The sequence below is a fragment of the Galeopterus variegatus genome, unplaced genomic scaffold (genome assembly GCF_000696425.1).
Source record: "Galeopterus variegatus unplaced genomic scaffold, G_variegatus-3.0.2 Scaffold137, whole genome shotgun sequence".
In the NCBI taxonomy this organism is placed as follows: domain Eukaryota; kingdom Metazoa; phylum Chordata; class Mammalia; order Dermoptera; family Cynocephalidae; genus Galeopterus; species Galeopterus variegatus.
The window spans coordinates 811,654-829,549 of NW_007726248.1; the positions used below are offsets into that span (position 1 = coordinate 811,654).

General features: G+C 39.4%; 1 protein-coding gene across 1 annotated transcript in view; it reads left to right on the plus strand.

The window, feature by feature from the left end:
- Nucleotides 1–284: 284 nt before the first annotated feature.
- The window catches only part of MINOS1 (mitochondrial inner membrane organizing system 1), a 28,269-nt gene continuing 10,657 nt past the window's right edge, over nucleotides 285–17,896 (plus strand). The window contains exon 1 of the mRNA XM_008589606.1: nucleotides 285–405. Coding sequence (XP_008587828.1) covers nucleotides 342–405 — 64 coding nt within the window. The 5' untranslated portion in view covers nucleotides 285–341. The remainder of the gene's footprint in view (nucleotides 406–17,896) is intronic.

Sequence of the window (17,896 nt, forward strand, 5' to 3'; positions counted from 1 at the left end):
ATCAAGTGAATGACTGAATAAATCAAGGGCCAGTGTCGGGAGTCGGTGCGGAGGCAAGGCCTTCTCGACAGGGCTCTGGAAGCCGCCTCAGAAACTGTCAGGCTCGCAACTCTTAGGCTCAGCTCCAAGGTCAGGGTCACCTCGGGCCTCCAGGAGACCCGTCACCATGACGAACAATTGAAAAAACTGGCAGAGACGGAAGCGATCGGATCATCTCGCGATATCTGCAGTGCCGGCGCCGGCCTTCCGGGCCTGGGAACCGCGGCCGGCTCTCGCGAGATTTGCCAGGAGTCGGGGCGCCTGGGCCGGCCGAAAGGAAAGCTGGCGCTGCGGTGGGGAACATGTCGGAGTCCGAGCTCGGCAGGAAGTGGGACCGGTGCTTGGCGGATGCGGTCGTGAAGATAGGTAAGGGGCTTCTCGTCCCTGGCAGGCCCGGCCCGGAGCCGAGCAGCCAGCTCCAGGCTCCGCTGGCCAGGAGGGCGGAAGGGAAGCCCCGCGGGAGGTCAGGCCGCCGGGCCTGTTCCGGCCCCTCAGGTCGGGGCGAGCCGCCCGAGCCCCGGCTGGAGGTCGCTGGGGCGGCTGGGGACGCGTGCCGGAGGAGCCTGGGTGGCCGCCCGGAGTAGAAAGGGGGGAGTTGCAGCCCCGAGGAGGTGGTCGTAGGGTTGGCAGGTGGTAGGGGACTTGCAGAGCTCTTGGAAAGGAAAACATTTGCAGGGCACACCCTCGTGCCAGAGCCTCTGAATTCTCCTCCCTGGTGCCACATCTCCCGTCGTGGGTCGTGGGACCTCGTCAGGAGGCCACGTTACTCCCCAGCTGAAACAAAGTGCTTTCTGGAGAAGGTCGTCGGGAGCATGTTATAGACACTGTCAGGCCCTGATGTCAATTGCTGTCATTCCCGACTTGCCACTTGATTTATCTGAATCAGTAGACGGGGGCTTGAAATTGGAGACACAGTGATGATGATCTGGAGTGAGAATTGCCCTGCAAAGTAAGCAGATGGTCACTTTTCAGTCCTTAATGTAATTCCGCGTGCTCTTTTAACATGTGTTCCATAACGACACAAATTATGAAGTCACTGAATTGGTGGGGGCGGGAGGAGGGGGGAAAGAGAAGAGAGAGGGAAAGGTTGATTGAGCGTATGTCGTGTCTGCATTGTGTTAGGTGCGCAACTTATCTCCCATATAATCTTTTTATAGGTTATGAAGTGGAGAGTCAGGTAAAGGGATTTGCCCAGAGTCACACTGCTAACAAATGGCAAAGTTGGGAATTTAACCCAGGTTTTCTGGCTTCAAGTCCTATGCTGTTTCTTTGTTACTAATTTTTATTATCCAAATATGATATTTTTGTATGGAAGTCTTAGGGTATTTAAAAGGATTTAGCATTGTGTCCTTGGGTGAAAATACTGCGAAAGAAATAAGATGGTCTGCACCGTGACAGCAGGGATGTTTTCTAGTTTATTCGCTGCCGTATCCCCAGCCCCTAGAAGAGTGCTTAATAAAAATTGAGAATGAGTCATTAAATGAAGTAATTCATCACAGTTACCATTTCTCCCTCAAATTCAGCACTTATCAGCTGCGTGACTTGGGGCAAGTTATTTAATCTCTTTCTTCCTGTTTCCTCATTTGTAAATTGGCAGTAATAATTGTTACTATCTTGTAGAGTTGTTGGAAACATTAAAAGAGTTAGTTTATATACAAGTTTGAGTGTGGATCACTTATTAGGAATGGATTATTCTGGGAGTGACCAAAAAACTGCAGTTTTTGTTATTAACAGCTCACATTTAGCAGAGAAGATTTATTTATTTATTTATTTTTGGTGGCTGATTGGTACAGGGATGAACCCTGGGCCTTGGTGTTATCAGCACCAGCTCTAACCAACTGAGCTAACCCGCCATCTCTAGCAGAGAAAATTTAACACCTAGATATGGAATGACCAAAGTAAGTACTAAACAGAATGAGCTTTGGAGGTAGAGCTGAATTTGAATCACTCCCTCTCACTCTACACCCCCGTCATCACTGGTTTTTTTTTTTTTTTTGGCTTTGAGAAATGAGGAGAAAGAGATTTACCTGAAAAGGATTAAGAAAGCTAAAGGAAAGAAAAATACATAACTTATTAGTTACTAGTTAGAAGATATTTAACACAGTGTCTGGCACTTATTATGTATTCAGTAAATGGTGGTAGTAATAATTGTTGATATTAATATTGTGCCACCTGAAGCAGTGAGTATTGTCATTCATGGGTAGGACATTGGTGGGGTGGGGCATACACATGGACTAATTAAATGAGGCAAGGTAATGGAGTATTACAGATGAAAGTTAAAATGAGTGATTCAGACTCTTTTTGCTGTAAAGCTATTGTAAATCAAGTAAGTGGAGGGATGGGCAGAGGTCATCCAATAAGTTTGCAAGGGAAATGGGCCTTCAGCTGACCTTGTGGAATGGCGTGGACTTGAAGTCAGGGAGGATGGGAGAACTTGAGCAGAATCCAAGTTGAGCTTTTATAGAGGAGGTTAAGTAGCTAGAAGTGGAGGAACTGGGGTTAGAACCCAGGCATTCTAATTGCAGTGCCCCTACTCCCTAAAGAAAAGAGGGCTGGTTTGGGTGGAGTCAGAATTGTGAAATGTCTTAGAGAGATTCCACTTTATCTTGAAGGCGTTTGAGCTGCCTTTAACTTTTTTTTTTTTTTTTTAAAGATGACCAGTAAGGGGATCTTAACCCCTGACTTGATGTTGTCAGCACCATGCTCTCCCAAGTGAGCTAACTGGCCATCCCTATATAGGGATCTAAACCCCTGGCCTTGGTGTTATCAGCACCACACTCTCCAAGTGAGCCATGGGCCGGCCCCTTGCCTTTAACATTTTCACATGCATGTGTATATTCAATACCTCTGTCTTAAAATCTGTTGCTTCCAGGGCTCTCTGTACTTATGTTGGTGGAGAGTCCTGGGATGGTTGTTAGCAACAAATATTTATTGAGGCAGTCAATGTCACTGTGCATGTGAAATGATAAAAGTTTGAACGGATAGACTGGAAAGGAATGGGTATATTTGAGAAATTTCAAGTATACCATTCAAACTATCCCCATTTACACAATGGAGATAGTAATACCTCCTAGACCAGCACAGTGCCGGGTATATAGTAGGAACTCAATAAATGCTGTTTTCTTTATCTTCTCTCCAGCTAGTTAACTTTGCTTCATCTTCATTTCTTATAAAGATGGTTCCGGGGTTAGAACCTGTGTAAGTGCTAAATCATTGGTCAGAATTTGGAAGTAAGACAGAAGAGGTGCGTGTGAACCTCATTCACACTAAATAACATGTGACTTAGTAACTGATTATGTCAGGTGGCGGGAGAGAGTGAGACTACAGTGAGAAAAAAGTCATGGTTTTGGTCTCTTCTTACATAGCTGAGTTTGAGAATGATAATGGAGAAGTTGAGAAGGGAGTTTCAGTTTTTGAGGGAGAAGATGAGTCAAGAATTCGAGGGTGTTATCTCTTGAGTAATGGACTTAGACCAAGGGTGTAAGAGACGAGGCAAGGGAGGCTTTAGTCTGAATGGTCTTTGAGTGTTTCTTCCTAGTCCTGTAGGTAGCAAGGTTGCTTGCTTTTCTGGCACGTCAAAATGGAGATGGAGACTTTGAACAGCAGGCAGTCCTAAAATATATAAGAGGTTTGGTGGAAGATGTAGGCAGGGAAGAAAGGGCCAACGTAGGCTTTCGGCTTCATCTTTATAATTTCATACTCTGGCTCGGCAGAGACTGAAGGGAGGCCACGGTAAATGGACAGCAACTTTTGTGAGCTCTTCTCTGTTTGCTTGTGTTATACTAAAGTGTTTTCCTTATTTTCACACCAGTTTGCTGAAAGATGACTATTTTAATTGCTATGTTTATACAGCCGAGTTAAATAGCTCACTTAAGTGAGTACTTTAGGCAGTGGTTTTGTTAAAAAAAAAAAAAAAAGTATTCTTCGAGGATCTTACTCTGAGCCTTGAGTAATATCTTAATAGAAACTTCTCATATGATTTTGTCCTGTAGGAAGAGATAATTGTTTTTTATGAATACCCTTTCCTCCTTTACTATTTTAAGAAAAGTGGTTCTAGTTAACTGTTAATTCTGGTTTTAAAATATCTATTTATCTTGTGTCAAATAGTGTGGTAATTTCTAATATGATTTGACCTGATAAATTAAGCCCATGGACCCAAAAACAAACAAACAAAACAAAACAAATATGCCTGCTTGATTTTGGGAAGGGGCCACTGAGTGGTAGACACAATAGACCCTTGTTTGCTACGCATCCCTGTCTCTCCTGTCCTCTCTTCTTCCAGCCCTTGTTCCTTTCTTTTCTTTTCTCTGCCTAACATTTTTACCCTTCTCTTTGGCCTCTATTCTTATTCCTGCCACCCAAATGCATTGCCTCCTTCCTTTATGAAGTCTGAGATTAATGTATCTTTTTTGTTTCCCAGTAACCCTGTCATCATTTAAGAAGTTCCTAGGTGTCCTATTTGTCATTTTTCTCAGTAGCACAGATCACCATCTGAAATTTGCAGTTTTTTTCTTTACTTGATTATTCCTCCTCACTAGAATGTGAACTTCATCAGAACCAGAGACTGTTTTTTATTTGTTCTTATTTATTGAAACATGATAGATTGTACATATCTGTGGAGTACATACAGTGTTGACTATCAATACCTATGTGCAATATGTGATGCTCAAATCAGGGTAATCAGTATATTCAACATTATACACTGTAATCTGTTTTCGTGGCCCTTTACCAATTTCTTGTTAACCTCCCCTCTCCCTCCCCCTTTCCCACTGGTGGCCTCAGTTCTGTTCTCTCCTTTTGAAAGTTCAACCAATGATTGTGATTGTATCTTTTTTTCTTTTTCATTTTTTTAACTCCCACTTATGAGCAAGGACATGTGGTATTTCTCTTTCTATGCCTGGTTTATTTCACTTAACATAATTTTCTCTAAATTCATCCATGTTGCTGCAACAGAGACTGTTTTGTTCATTGTTGATCCCCTAGCCCCTGATGTAGAAGAGGTATACAATAATTATTGTTAGGTGAATGATATATATTGTTGAGAATTTTGTAGACTGTGCTCTCTTCCTATATTTGCTATTCAGAGTATATTTATTAACCAAGTGAATTAGCATTTAAATGAAAAAGTCCAAGTAAGGTTGATTTCATATGAATTTCTGCCAGTTCACATGTTTGATCATCTGTCCTTGTACATTTGGGACTTTTACCAACTTTTTATTTCATCTGGAGATGTAAATTATCATCAGTAGATCTTAATAATAAAGTAGTATTAGAAATGTTTGGGAGTATTCAACCGAGAAACATAAACCAGAGAGCATTTTTGTGTTTAAACAAGTAGAGGGTGATGTTGGTTTAAGTGGTAGTGCCAAAGCCTTATTGCAGGAAATTAAAAAGGAGTGAGAATATTACATTTTATGAATGGCATGTTCCGTTAGTTTTATGCGAATGCGTCATTAATGGTTTTTGCTAATTTTATGGATTTATTTTTAAGTTTTATCAGATTTATTGAATGCTTTGGTTTTCTTTCTCCACTCAGTTCAAGGGCTGTGCCATTTATTTTCCTTGTATGTACTGAGTAATTTGTCTTGCATGTACCCATGAGCATGAATAAGTCATACATTGTTTGTTAATGAGACTAGAAGGCATAATGCTATGTCTTACCAATGTAGTAGGCTTAATAGTTCTGGTCTCCACAGAGCTGATTCTTTCAGCCTGGGCTTATCTCTCTGGATTGGAAGGGAGGTTATGTCTGTTTTCTACTTCCCAGAGAAAATAAGATTTTAGGAGATGAGAAAATCACAGTTACAAGATTTCCAGAGGGTTCCCTGAGGTTTGAGAATTTCTGAGCCTTGCGGGTGTGGGTCATGGAAGCTCTGTCATTGCCCTTAGAGAGAGTCCTGTTACAACTCCCTCTTGAATGCTGAAGTCTTATGCTTGGCAGGCTGTGGACCTCATGATCAAGTTGATGTTGTCTGTGTGACAGTGAGCAGGCCTGAGTGCAGATTTGCAGGAGGATGCTTTGAGGAAAATCTAATCCCAGTGCTTCCTAGATTTATATGGTGGTCCTGAAATTCCCTAATGTGACTTGGAAAGCTTTAAAATTGGCTGTGTCCCTGTTCCTTCCCATTTTGCTGCTGCTGTGAGACCAGAGTAAAGAATATCTGGTTTTACTAATCTATGTATTGGCCAGGAATTCTAGTATATTCTTTTCTTTTTTCTTGCAGCTTGCAAATAAGTATTCTAGTTTATTCTAAAAGAGGGAAAGGAGATGTCATGGTTGGGGAAAGGGTTGCCCAAGGCTGTAATACTTTCATGAAAAAAGCTATCCTTGCAAGCCAGGTCTATCAATCACAACAGTATTTTTCATTATCTTAGTAACAAGGAAAAATGCAAGTCGTGAACATTTGTAAGCAGCCCTAGAATGTATTCAGTTCAATGGACTATGGCAGCATACACAGGCTTTTTGTTTTTTTCCCCAGTGTTTTCCATCAGAAATCAAAAGTCATTTGCCACATAAGATGTTTCAATCAACAGCAGACTGTATATACAATGGTGGTCCCTTAGGATTATAATACCATATTTTTACTGTACCTTTTCTATGTTTAGATGTGTATACAAACACAAATACCATTGTGTTACAATTGCCTACAGTATTCAGTATAGTAACATGCTATACAGATTTGTCACTTAAGAGCAATAGGCTATCTATATACCGTATAGCCTCAGTGCATAGTAGTCTATACTGTCCAGGTTTGTGTAATTACACTCTGTGATGTTCACACAATGACAAAATTACCTAATGATGAATTTCTCAGAATGTATTTCTGTTGTTAAGTGACGCATGACTGTATGCCAATAAGTACCTCTCTGTGCCTCTGTTTCCTCCTCTATGAAATGATAGTAATTGCCTCAAAGGGTTGTTTCTAGTAAGGATAAAATGAGATAATCTCTGTAGAGGAGTTAGGACATTGCCTGTACTTAATAAATATTTAACTGCAGACATGTAAACAAAGTGTAGAGATCATGAGTTTAAATAATGAACACATTTACTCTGATCTTGGTTATTGTGGATGGTATAGAAGCCTGACAGTATTCCAGTTTATGTATGTAATAGTAACGTTAATGCATATTTCTCAAAACAATTTAATACCTGGCATTATAACAAGCCTTGGCAAGGGGTGGCGCACGGATAAATAGGCACTAGTTCTGCACTTGAGGGGCTTACTTCCTTGAGGAATGTGAAAAGGAGGAAGTGACATTTGAGCTCTATCTTGGAGAATATGTAGACAATTTAATAGGTGGACCAGGTGGAGGACAGCATTTAAGGCCCCCAAATCTGTCCAGTGTCCTAGAGGAGAGACTTTGGTTCCTTCAGGGAATGATGAGAATGATTACCATTTACTGAGCACTTCACTATGTGCCAGGCACTGTGGGAAGCATGTTATGTTTTACATGCATTATCTCTTTAATCCTCGTAGCCTTGTGGGATATTTCCCCCACTTTTTACAGTGAGAAAATGGAAGCTCACGGTGCTGAGTTGCTTCTCTAATATCATAGACACAGCTACAAAGGCGCAGGGGGCAGGGCGGAGCTGACCACTGTTCCATCTGCCTTCCCGAGCCCACGCGCTCATAGGTACTGCATGTTAATGCAGGGGGTTTTATCCTTGGGGGGTCAAAGGGCTTATGTGGGGAGGGGCAAAAGATGAGGCAGGAAAGGAAGAAAGGGTGGAGGGAGTTAACTGAGGGCTTACTACATGCTAAGAAGTTTGGATTTCATCGTAAAGGCAATGGTGAAGCCATCGGTTTTTTAGTTTTTTAAAATATATCTGTAGAGATTGTTATATCATGATGTTTTCAAGTGAACTTGGACATAGAAATAGATTCTGTTATGCAATATAGAACTAACTTCCGGAAACCAATATAAACATACTGGTCTTTTTCTCAAACTGCTTTATTGAGACATCAACATACTGTAAATTCTTCTATATAAGTGTACAATTTTGGTATATTCACAGAATTGTGCAACTATCAACACGTCTGATTTTAGAATATTTTAAATTTCCCTCTAAAGAAACCCCAATACAGTTGTTCCCATTCCCCATTCCCAATCCCTCACCCTAACCCCAAGCAACCACTAATCTACTTTCTGTTTGTGGAATTTCCTATTCTGGACATTTCACATAAATGGAATTATACAATATGTAGTCTTTTGCGTCTGGCTTCTTTCACTTAGTGTAATGTTTTCAAGGTTCATCCATGTTGTGGCATGTATCAGTACTTCATTCTTTTTTTTTTTCTTCCCCTGAAAGATGACCAGTAAGGGGATCTTAACCCTTGACTTGGTGTTGTCAGCACCACGCTCTCCCAAGTGAGCTAACCGGCCATCCCTATATAGGGATCTGAACCCATGCCCTTGGTTTTATCAGCACCGCACTCTCCCGAGTGAGCCACGGGCCGGCCCTGTACTTCATTCTTTTTTGTTACCAAGTAATATTCTGTGGTATGGCTGTACCACATTTTGTTTATCCATTTATCAGTTGATGGCCATTTAGCTTGTTAATACACTTTTGGCTGTTATGAATAATGCTGCTGTAACCAAGGACACAACAAATTTTTATGTGGACACATGTTTTCATTTCTCTTGGGTATGTACCTAGGAGTGGAATTGCTGGGTTGTGTGGCAACTCTATGTTTAGCATTTGAGGAAACTCTTTGAATGTTAAGTTGAAGAGTGACATGGTTGAATTTCTGATTTTGAAGAGATCAGTGAAGTAGATGAGAATGAACTGGACAGGACCAGAATGAAGGCAAGGAGATGGGTTAATATATTATTGCAAAATTATGCCGAAGATGAGATGAGCCGATGAAAGGAGGCCCAAGATGGAAGCAGGAGTGGAAAGGAGACAGGTATAATGGTGTCAGTACAGAGGTAGTATTTACAGAACTTGAAATGCAGGCTCAGGAGTGGGTCCTCCTGAGGACCACTCAGGGGGGTGCCAAATGGGAATGGTTTTGCCATTGACAAATAGGGGCAGGAGCAGAGCCCAAGCAACATCTTGCAGTTTATTACTTTCTAGTGTATGTTGAGATAGGTCACTGGTTATATGCTGTTCAGTCAGCAGAGATGAAAGTTATTGATTTGCCATGCATTGATCTTCATGAAAAGAAAGAATTTGGCCTTGTTCCTTCGCTGTTAAGAAAGTAGGACAGTAAGTGACTTAGCTGACCTGCCTTAGAATTAACCAGCAGATTTTGTGTATTCATCTGATAATCAATTAAGTATAGTTAACTTATTTAAAGCCATTTTAATGTTAAAAAATACTTTAACATTAAAAAGAGAATTGAATAAAGAGGCCATTGAATAAAGTCATGGAAAAAGAAAGCAAATTATTGTTTTTCTTTAAGTATCAGTTCATCTGATAAATGTGGGTTACCACAAAGCATTGGTGGCTCACCAAAAATTGCCTTTTGGTAGCCTATGTTTGCAAACTGATACCTTTCCATTTCATGGAGTTACATCAATTAGGCTAAACTAAAATACTTCAAAGGTTTTGGGTTGTTTATTGGTTTGAGTTTCAAATTGGTACATGTTAATTGTTGAATTGGTAGCCCTATTTTGTTCATTTTATGTATTCTAAACGATGTGAACAAAAATACTTTTTTAATTTGTGGCAGCAATATGAATAATGGAACATCGTGATCTTGCTAGAGGAGAATTTTCTGTTAGTATTACAGAATAATGTAATTAGGCACTATATGGAACTTGAAAACATATTTAAATTTTTTTCTGGCTGTGGTTTTATGCTTTCCTAAAATGTGGCCTCAAACAGTTTATTAGTAAATATGCTGAATTGCTTTCTTTGGCAAGTGCATTTCAGTACTGAATCCAAGTAAAAATACAAATATTTACTTATAAAAGTCATTTGGTGTGGTAATATTTTTATATGGCCATTGACCCACTGGTGAAATGTTAAGGCATTGCTAGATTGGATCCTGTTTATTTAAAGGAAAAGAGAGAAAGCTAACATTAATTGAATGCCTGTTAATATGCTGCCATATTTGGTACACTAATATTTTATCCCTTTTTTACTTCCCAGCAACTCAGTGAGGAAGTTTATAACATCTCTATTTTTCAAGCAAGAAAAATAATGCTCAAAGAAGTTTATAGAAATTGAGAAGCTGATTTTAAAATCTATATGAAAATGTAAACAATCCAAAATAGGGCCGGCCAGTTAGCTCAGTTGGTTAGAGTGCGGTGCTGATAACACCAAGGTCCAGGGTTCAATCTCTGTATTGGCCAGCCACCAAAAAAAATTAAAATAAAAAAATAAAAAATAAATAAAAATCCAGAGACCAAAATAGCCAAAGCAATTTTTAAAAAGAACAAAGTTGGAGGACTTATATTACTTGACTTCAAGACTTATTGTAAAGCTTACAAGACAGTGTGATATTTTGAAAAAGGGATAAACATAAATCAGTAGAATAGGATAGAGTCCAGAAATAGACCCATAAATATAAGGTCAATTCATTTTCAACAGAGGCAATTTAATGGGGAAAGGAAGGTCTTTTCAACAAATTTTGCTAGAGCAACTGGGTATTCATATATAGAAAAAAAATGAACCTCACTTGAGAGGATCATAATAGACCTAAATGTAAAAACTAAAACTATAAAACTTCTAGAAGAAAACATAGGGGAAAAACTTTGACCTTGGCATGGGAAAAGTTTTCTTAGGTTACAAAAAGCAAAAATTACAAAGAAAAAAAGTGATGTACTAGATTTGATAAAACTTAAAAATTTTTGCTCTTAGAATGACACCTTTAAGAGAACAAAAAGGCAAGCCATGGAATATGAGAAAAGACTTGTAATATATATATCTGATAAAGGACTTGCTTCCAGAATATATAAAGAACTCTTAAATTTAATCATGAGAAGACAGACAACCCATGGATAAAACGTTTGAAAAGACTTAAGAAGTTATACTAACGGTAAATAAGTACATGAAAACATGCTTAACAGCAATGGTCTTTAGGGAAATGCAAATTGAAATCAGGAGATACCCCTACACACTTATTAAAATAGCTAAAATTAAAAAGAACTAGAATACTTAGCGTTGACTAAGATGTGGAGCAACTGGAACTCTTGTATACTGTTGATGGGAATGTAAAATGGTAGAACTGCTTTGGCAGTTTCTTATAAAGTTACACATATTATCTAGTCATTCTTCTCCTAGATATTTACCCAAGAGAGAGGAAAACTTGTCACAAAGACTTGTATATGAATGTTCATAGCAGCTTTATTCATAATACCCTGAAATTGGAAACAGCCCAGGTGTCCATCAACTGATGAATGGATAAACAAAATGTGTACTATTCTTAGAGCGGAATATTCATAATAAAAAGGAACTAACTACTGATATATACAGCCACATGGATACATTTCAGCATCATTTTGTTGAATGAAAGAAGTTAGATACAAAAGAGTACATACTATATGATTCCATTTATATATAAAATTCTTCTAGAAAGTACAAACCAATCTATAGCTTCAGAAAGGTAAGTGCTGCTGGGGGCAAAGGATGGAGAGAGGAATGGACTGCAAAGGAGCACGAGGAAACTTCGGGGGTGACAGCAATGTTCTGTTTCTTGATTTTGGTGGTAGTTTCAAAAGTATATGTATCTGTCAAAACTCATTGAATTATATACTTTAAATGGGTACATTAAGAAAATACACAAATGAAGACAGTTTCTGTTCAAAAAAACTATTTACTGAGTTTAGCCAATTCCTGTAGTTGAGGATTATGAAACATCTTTAAATAAATAAGTCTAGTTTCGTTTAGTAAAGTGAACGTGTTTCTTTAAACTTTTCACCAGCTGTGAAATACTTTGGCATCCATTAATGAAGTTTCTCGTAGGTTGACAGGTTAATGGGATTTGCTCTTGGTGGGTATGATGTTCATTGTTGTTTTCTTGGATGGCCCTAGTTGAAATAACCTCTGTGGATTCATAGACTCATAGAATGGTAGAACTCTAGAACTAAATGGAACCTTAGGGATTCATTTGCTCCAGTGGTTTTTAACTGTCTTTGAAAGTACCTCGGGTTGCACTGGTGGGAGTAGGTACCTGAGAGGAAAGTGAGGCGAGGCTGAACAAGTGGATTTCTGGGTTTCTAGTCGGGCCTCCTGTGCCCCCTGCCCCACTAAAGCACCTCCACTTTGAGCTGGTTTTTGTGAGCACATTTATTTTCTATGTAAAATTTTATTTGGTAAATAAAATTGCATTGCTTTGGGAGACAAAAAAAGAGCTGATAACCACTAGTTTATTTCACCCCTCTGGTTTCACAGAAAGTTGATCCCTAGGGAAGTTGAGACTTGTTCCCTAGGGTCATTCATGTAGAGTGATTTGTTTGGAACCCATTTCTTGCTGTGTCCTGGATATTGTACTGGTCTTCTGATCCCAGCTGTATCTTCTCCTGGATTTTTCCAACCATCAGAGTCCCACACACTTGGTGCACACACACATACACCTCCCTGTTTCTACCCTCTACCACTGACCTATGTAACTTAGTTTGGAGCGTGGTTTAAGGTACTATTGCTACTGAAAGTGGCTGGTTCCTCTTTCAGTCCTTAAGATTATAGCAGAGACCATCCCTAACAGATGTCTGTTTAGAACCTTGAGTCTTGTAACAAATAGGGAGTTCATTAATCACCAGTTTTCAAAATGTGCTGTATAGAGTTCTAGAGTTTGTGAGGCCCCTCTGAGATAAGGATGGGGTTCAGAAGGTAGGACCTAGATGCTACTTGGATTCCTCAAATAGCAGCTTAGTTTTTATTTATTGAATGTTTCTCTGGACAAAAGAGAGGTCTTCTCTGCTTCGGAGGAAAGAAAGGAAAAGAAGGGAAAAAGGAAGGAAATTGTGAAAACTACTGATGTAGCTCAGACTCTCACTGTAAGAATGAGGAAGTTGGGGGCCTTCGATGTTAATCTCCCTTAGCTGGAGAAGCAGTGTGGAATAGTGAAAGGAAGAATGGCCTAGAGCCAAGTGAGTTTGGGATGCCAGTCCCTACATAGTTTTGACAAGGCCCAGGATGAGATAATGAATGTGAAAGCATTTTGTAAATTGTAAACTCCTAGACCAGTGGTTCTCAATGGGGGATGGTGATTCCCTCCCCCACCCTGGGGACATTTGGCAATGTCTGGAAATATATTTGATTGTCATAGTGGGGGGAGGGGTCATGGGAGTGCTCCTGACATCTAGTGGGTAGAGGCCAGGGATGCTGCTAAACATCCTGTGGTGCACAGGACAGTCCCCACCACAAAGAATTATTCAGCCCCAAATGTCAATAGTATTGAGATTGAGAAACCCTGTCCTAGACAAGTGGAACTACCCCAAGATTCTGACTTTCGAGACACAGCCTTTTCAGACTAATACACAGCACAGGGTCATATATTTATACATCTATATGCACATATGCTTTCAGCAATGGGAAACAAGATGGGAAATGAAGTGAAGAGAAAAAAAGAGGGAAAAAAACCAATAATTAAAATGACTTTAAAGAATGCATAGTCCGTAATTCTTAGTTTTTTTTTTTTTGTTTGTTTAACCAAATGCATGCTTGTAAAACAAAAGGGACAAAAGAACTGTGTTCGTAAAGTGAAAGTCTGTTGGAATCTAGATGGTAACTGTTAACAGTTAATAATTTAACTTATTGGGTTGTCAGGTTAGCTCAGTTTGAGTGCAGTGTCATAACATCAAGGTCAAGAGTTTGAATCGCTGTACTGGCCTCCAAAAAAAAAAAAAAATGCTCTTAAGACAGCATGAAAGGAACAGGAAATAAAGAATAAACTTGAGTACAAATTAGAAAAAATATTGGAAGAGTCTCTTGGTTAAGTGAGTCTCTAGGTAGGTGAGAAGGTGGTAATAGGAGGCAATGGGTCAATATCGATGGGTAACAGGGAAATGAGTAGATTGCTGGGACCAGGAGAGAGGACACGTGGGCTGGCAGATCGCAGTGTGCCCCAGGTGCTTGTTTACAATTATGTAGACTTTCCAAGTCACTTTAGTTATGTACCTTCAGGTAGAATGTTAAAACTATTTGAGTAATAGTTGACAGTGTATTTGGGAGGAATTAAAATCCAGGGCTCTTACTTCAGTTTTCTTTATCCAACCTAAACCATTAGAATGCTTAGGATAATTTATAATTATTGTAGTGATCTGACATAATTGTTGACAGATTTGTAGACTTACCTTACTTTGACAAATGTTTACAAGTTTGAACAAATGTTTCTGATTGTTTGTTGGAACCCGCACATATAAAACACTCAAAATTCCTGTTTGATAGATTTTAAATGATTAACTGAAGCATATGATTTAAGCAGCATAATTCACTTTTTAACTAGGAAGATAGTCCTAAGAAAGCTGCCAGTTTCTTGGCATCATTTCAGATGACTAAATTGAAATCCATTAGTTGTAGGAATTTTTTTTTAACCATTTCAGCATAGTTCTGTATATGACAAGCCCTGAACTTGTAAGCTCATAAATATCCCATTCTGATTAGAAGCAAAAATGTATTACTGTCCCAATCATGTATTTTGTCTTGACACTAGAATAAGTGCTACTAATCTTATGTATTCACAGAAAAGATTGTTGGTGACCATTGAAAAGTCATAATTTATTTTTCTCCTTATTCCAGCTGCAACTTGAAATTTATTTTATTTCAGCTCATAACTTCTACTTTAGAAGACTTTTTTCTTTACTCATTTCACCAGAAGTAAATTCTTGGTTTCTTAATGTGTGTAAGTCCAGTTATTTGGAGAGGTTTATTATGGAGCTTGCTAGAGCAGTGGAGCTTTTAAGAAAGACTGTAGAATGTGACTGGAATATAAAGTCAGCAGCATGCTGTTTCCCAGTCATATAGTCTTTGGTGCCTTATTAGAGCCTGATTTGAAGAGCAAAGAAGTTGCTTACTCACAGAAGGCCCTGACATTCAGGCAAGTCCCTCCAACACCTTTGTAAATGCTGATTTGGAATATTCATCATTTGTACCAACAGTATCTTAAATATAAAACCATTGGTATACCTTAAAAATATTTGACCTCTTGTCTATGTCCATTTATCTTTGTCCACTATACCCTTATCTATGGATCCCTTACCTACCAGTCATCGTTAGGTGTGGTCACTTCTACTCCTCAGACGTTCCCAGTCCTGGTCAAAGACTTGCTTCAACCTGTATGGCCTACCTTTAATACCATCTCTTTCATTTCTGCCTAGCATGGAATACAGGAAAGGTAGAGGGAAGGCTGTTGAGAGAGTATGTAAGGTAACATTTTTAGTCCTATGAGCATAGAAGAGAGAATCTGAAGTCTGGGCCTTGTTAGCAATGGCTTCTTGCTAAGGGGCGTCTTCATCTTTGATGGAGCCTTCTTCAGATTCATCCTCATTGCTGCTGGAAGTGAACTGTGTAAAGTATGCATCTGATACATTGCCTCTATACTTAATTCCTTTTCTTGCTTCTCTATTGCTTATAGGATAGAGGCCATGATCCTTTATATGGCATAAAAGCCTGTCTTGGTTTATCTCCTACCTCACACTTAATAATTTGGCAACAAGGAGCTCCTTGTAGCCCATTTCTCTTGCTACCATCCCTCCCCCTTCTTTCTCTAACCCTCCAGGATGGTTTGGGGATTCTCTCAGTGCTTCTAGTAATTGTGTTTCAGTCATTATACCTTGTACTCTGTGTTTCTAATTAGCAGTTGGCTCCAACACTAGACAGTGAACTTAGTAGTATTATTACTTATTATTCCCCAGGGCCTGGCATAGGGCCTGAAACACAGTAGGTACTCCATTTGTATAATCTAGGAAATGCTCACGTGTAGTGTTGGCCAGAATGAATTTTGGAAAGTGTTTAGTTTCCTTCGGTGAGTGCAAAACTAATTACTACAGTAGCTTCACCTATCTACGAAGAGGACACACTGGAAACACTATAACATCGTGATGAAGGGCCGGGCGTCTGGAGTCAGGCTGCCTGGCATCCATTGTCAGATTTGTGATTCAAGGCAAGTTGCTTAGCGTTTCCATGCCTCATTTTCTTCATCTATAAAAGGGGGCTCATGAAAGAAGTTTATTGTGAGGATTAGATAAGAATTTTATTTGGTTTGTTTTTTGCAGCTGGTGGGTAGGGGGATCTGAACCTGTGACCTTAGTGTTATAAGGCTGTGCTCTAACCAACTGAGCTAAAGGGCCAGTTTAGATAGGAAAATTTAATCCTGGAGCATAAGTGCTTAGTGAATGCCTTACCTTTATTTACTATTGTATGGTATTCCTGAAAACAACATAGAAATTTTTATAAATCAAGTTCTGTTTTCGACTGATTAAGGGAATTTGGTATTAAAAGGTTATTTGATGTCTTATAAATAGCATCACCATTTTTATTGTTATTCAGGTAGAAGTTTTCAGTATTTTCTTTAACAGCCTTCCCCCACTGCACCCTCCCCCCAAAACCCCAGATACACATATACATACACACTTAATCAATTGTTAAGTCCTATAAATTATGGCAGCAAAATGTCTCTTCCTTTCCGAGCAATCCTACACACCTTAGTCAGATGAATCCTCCTAAAGCATAGCTTCAGTGATGTTATTCCTCTTTAAACACTGTTCAGGGAAGCCCACTGCTTACTGAGTGAAATGCTGTGTAGACTCCTTGGCCCAGCTTCTAATGCCTTCTGCAGAATGGCCCAAGATTGCTCTCTAGCCTTATCTCCTGCTGTTCTCCTGGACGTGCCTCAAGCTTCAGCCAGACTGGGCCACTCCTCATTTCCCTGCACAGCCCTGCTTTGCTGCCACTGGGGGGAGTGTGCTCCCATCCCCCCAAACTCTGGCTTATAGACGAAGCATAACCACGGTGCAACACTTCCCATTTTTCAAAGAATAAACACTATATACTTGACTGATGTTCCCCAAGGATAAAGAAATTTTTCCCCAGTGCCTTCTACAGAATAAATGCTTATAAATGGTGATCAAGTCAATGTGTGCAAGGGAAAGAAATTATTCTTGTTTTTCCATTGAATTTTTCATTTGAGTCACAGGAATAGGCAATAATACAATAGCCATAAGGATGTATACCTCATTCTTATGTTTAGTTTCACAAGGATGAAAATCCAGTTACGGATAGAGATGAGGAGAAGCTAGAAATATTGGAGATGTTAGGAAAGAAGGAACTTGCTGGAAAATACCCTTTTGAGCAGTTTATAGGCCTCAGCCCATTTGGATTCATTTTATCTCCAGCAAATGCACAGAGGAAAGTGTTTCCTCGCTTGATTTGCTGACTATTTCTCATTGATTCTAAGTAATGTTGTGTTTCTGTTACCACTCCTGATAAATCAAACCTCTGTAGTTTCTGTTGTCTCTTTGAGGGACTGAAGAATAACATAGTCATAAGTTACCCATGCATAGTGTTACAATCCAGAAAAACACTTTGTTGTCATACGTAACAATAGACTAGTCACCCTGCTGCTGTGCTGACTGCCATGAGGTTTAACCCTTTGTGTAGGAAAGAGCCATGACTTTGGACTCAAGTAGCCTGGGTTGAATTCCATTTTTTTAGTTGCGTGTACTTGGATAAGTCACTTAATCACTCTAAATTGTTTCCTTTTCTGTAAGATGGGATCATAATAAACCTCATAATGTGGTACAGTGCTTGACACTCTATAACTGTTAGTATATCCAAAGTGCTCCCCAAATGTTATACGAGTCTTTTATTGTGTTTATCTATGCTTAGTAATAATTCCACATCTTTTTTTCCCAGTTTCCTTTTAGTAATTAATCTTCAGAGTTTCTTCTCATTTTCCTGTGTACT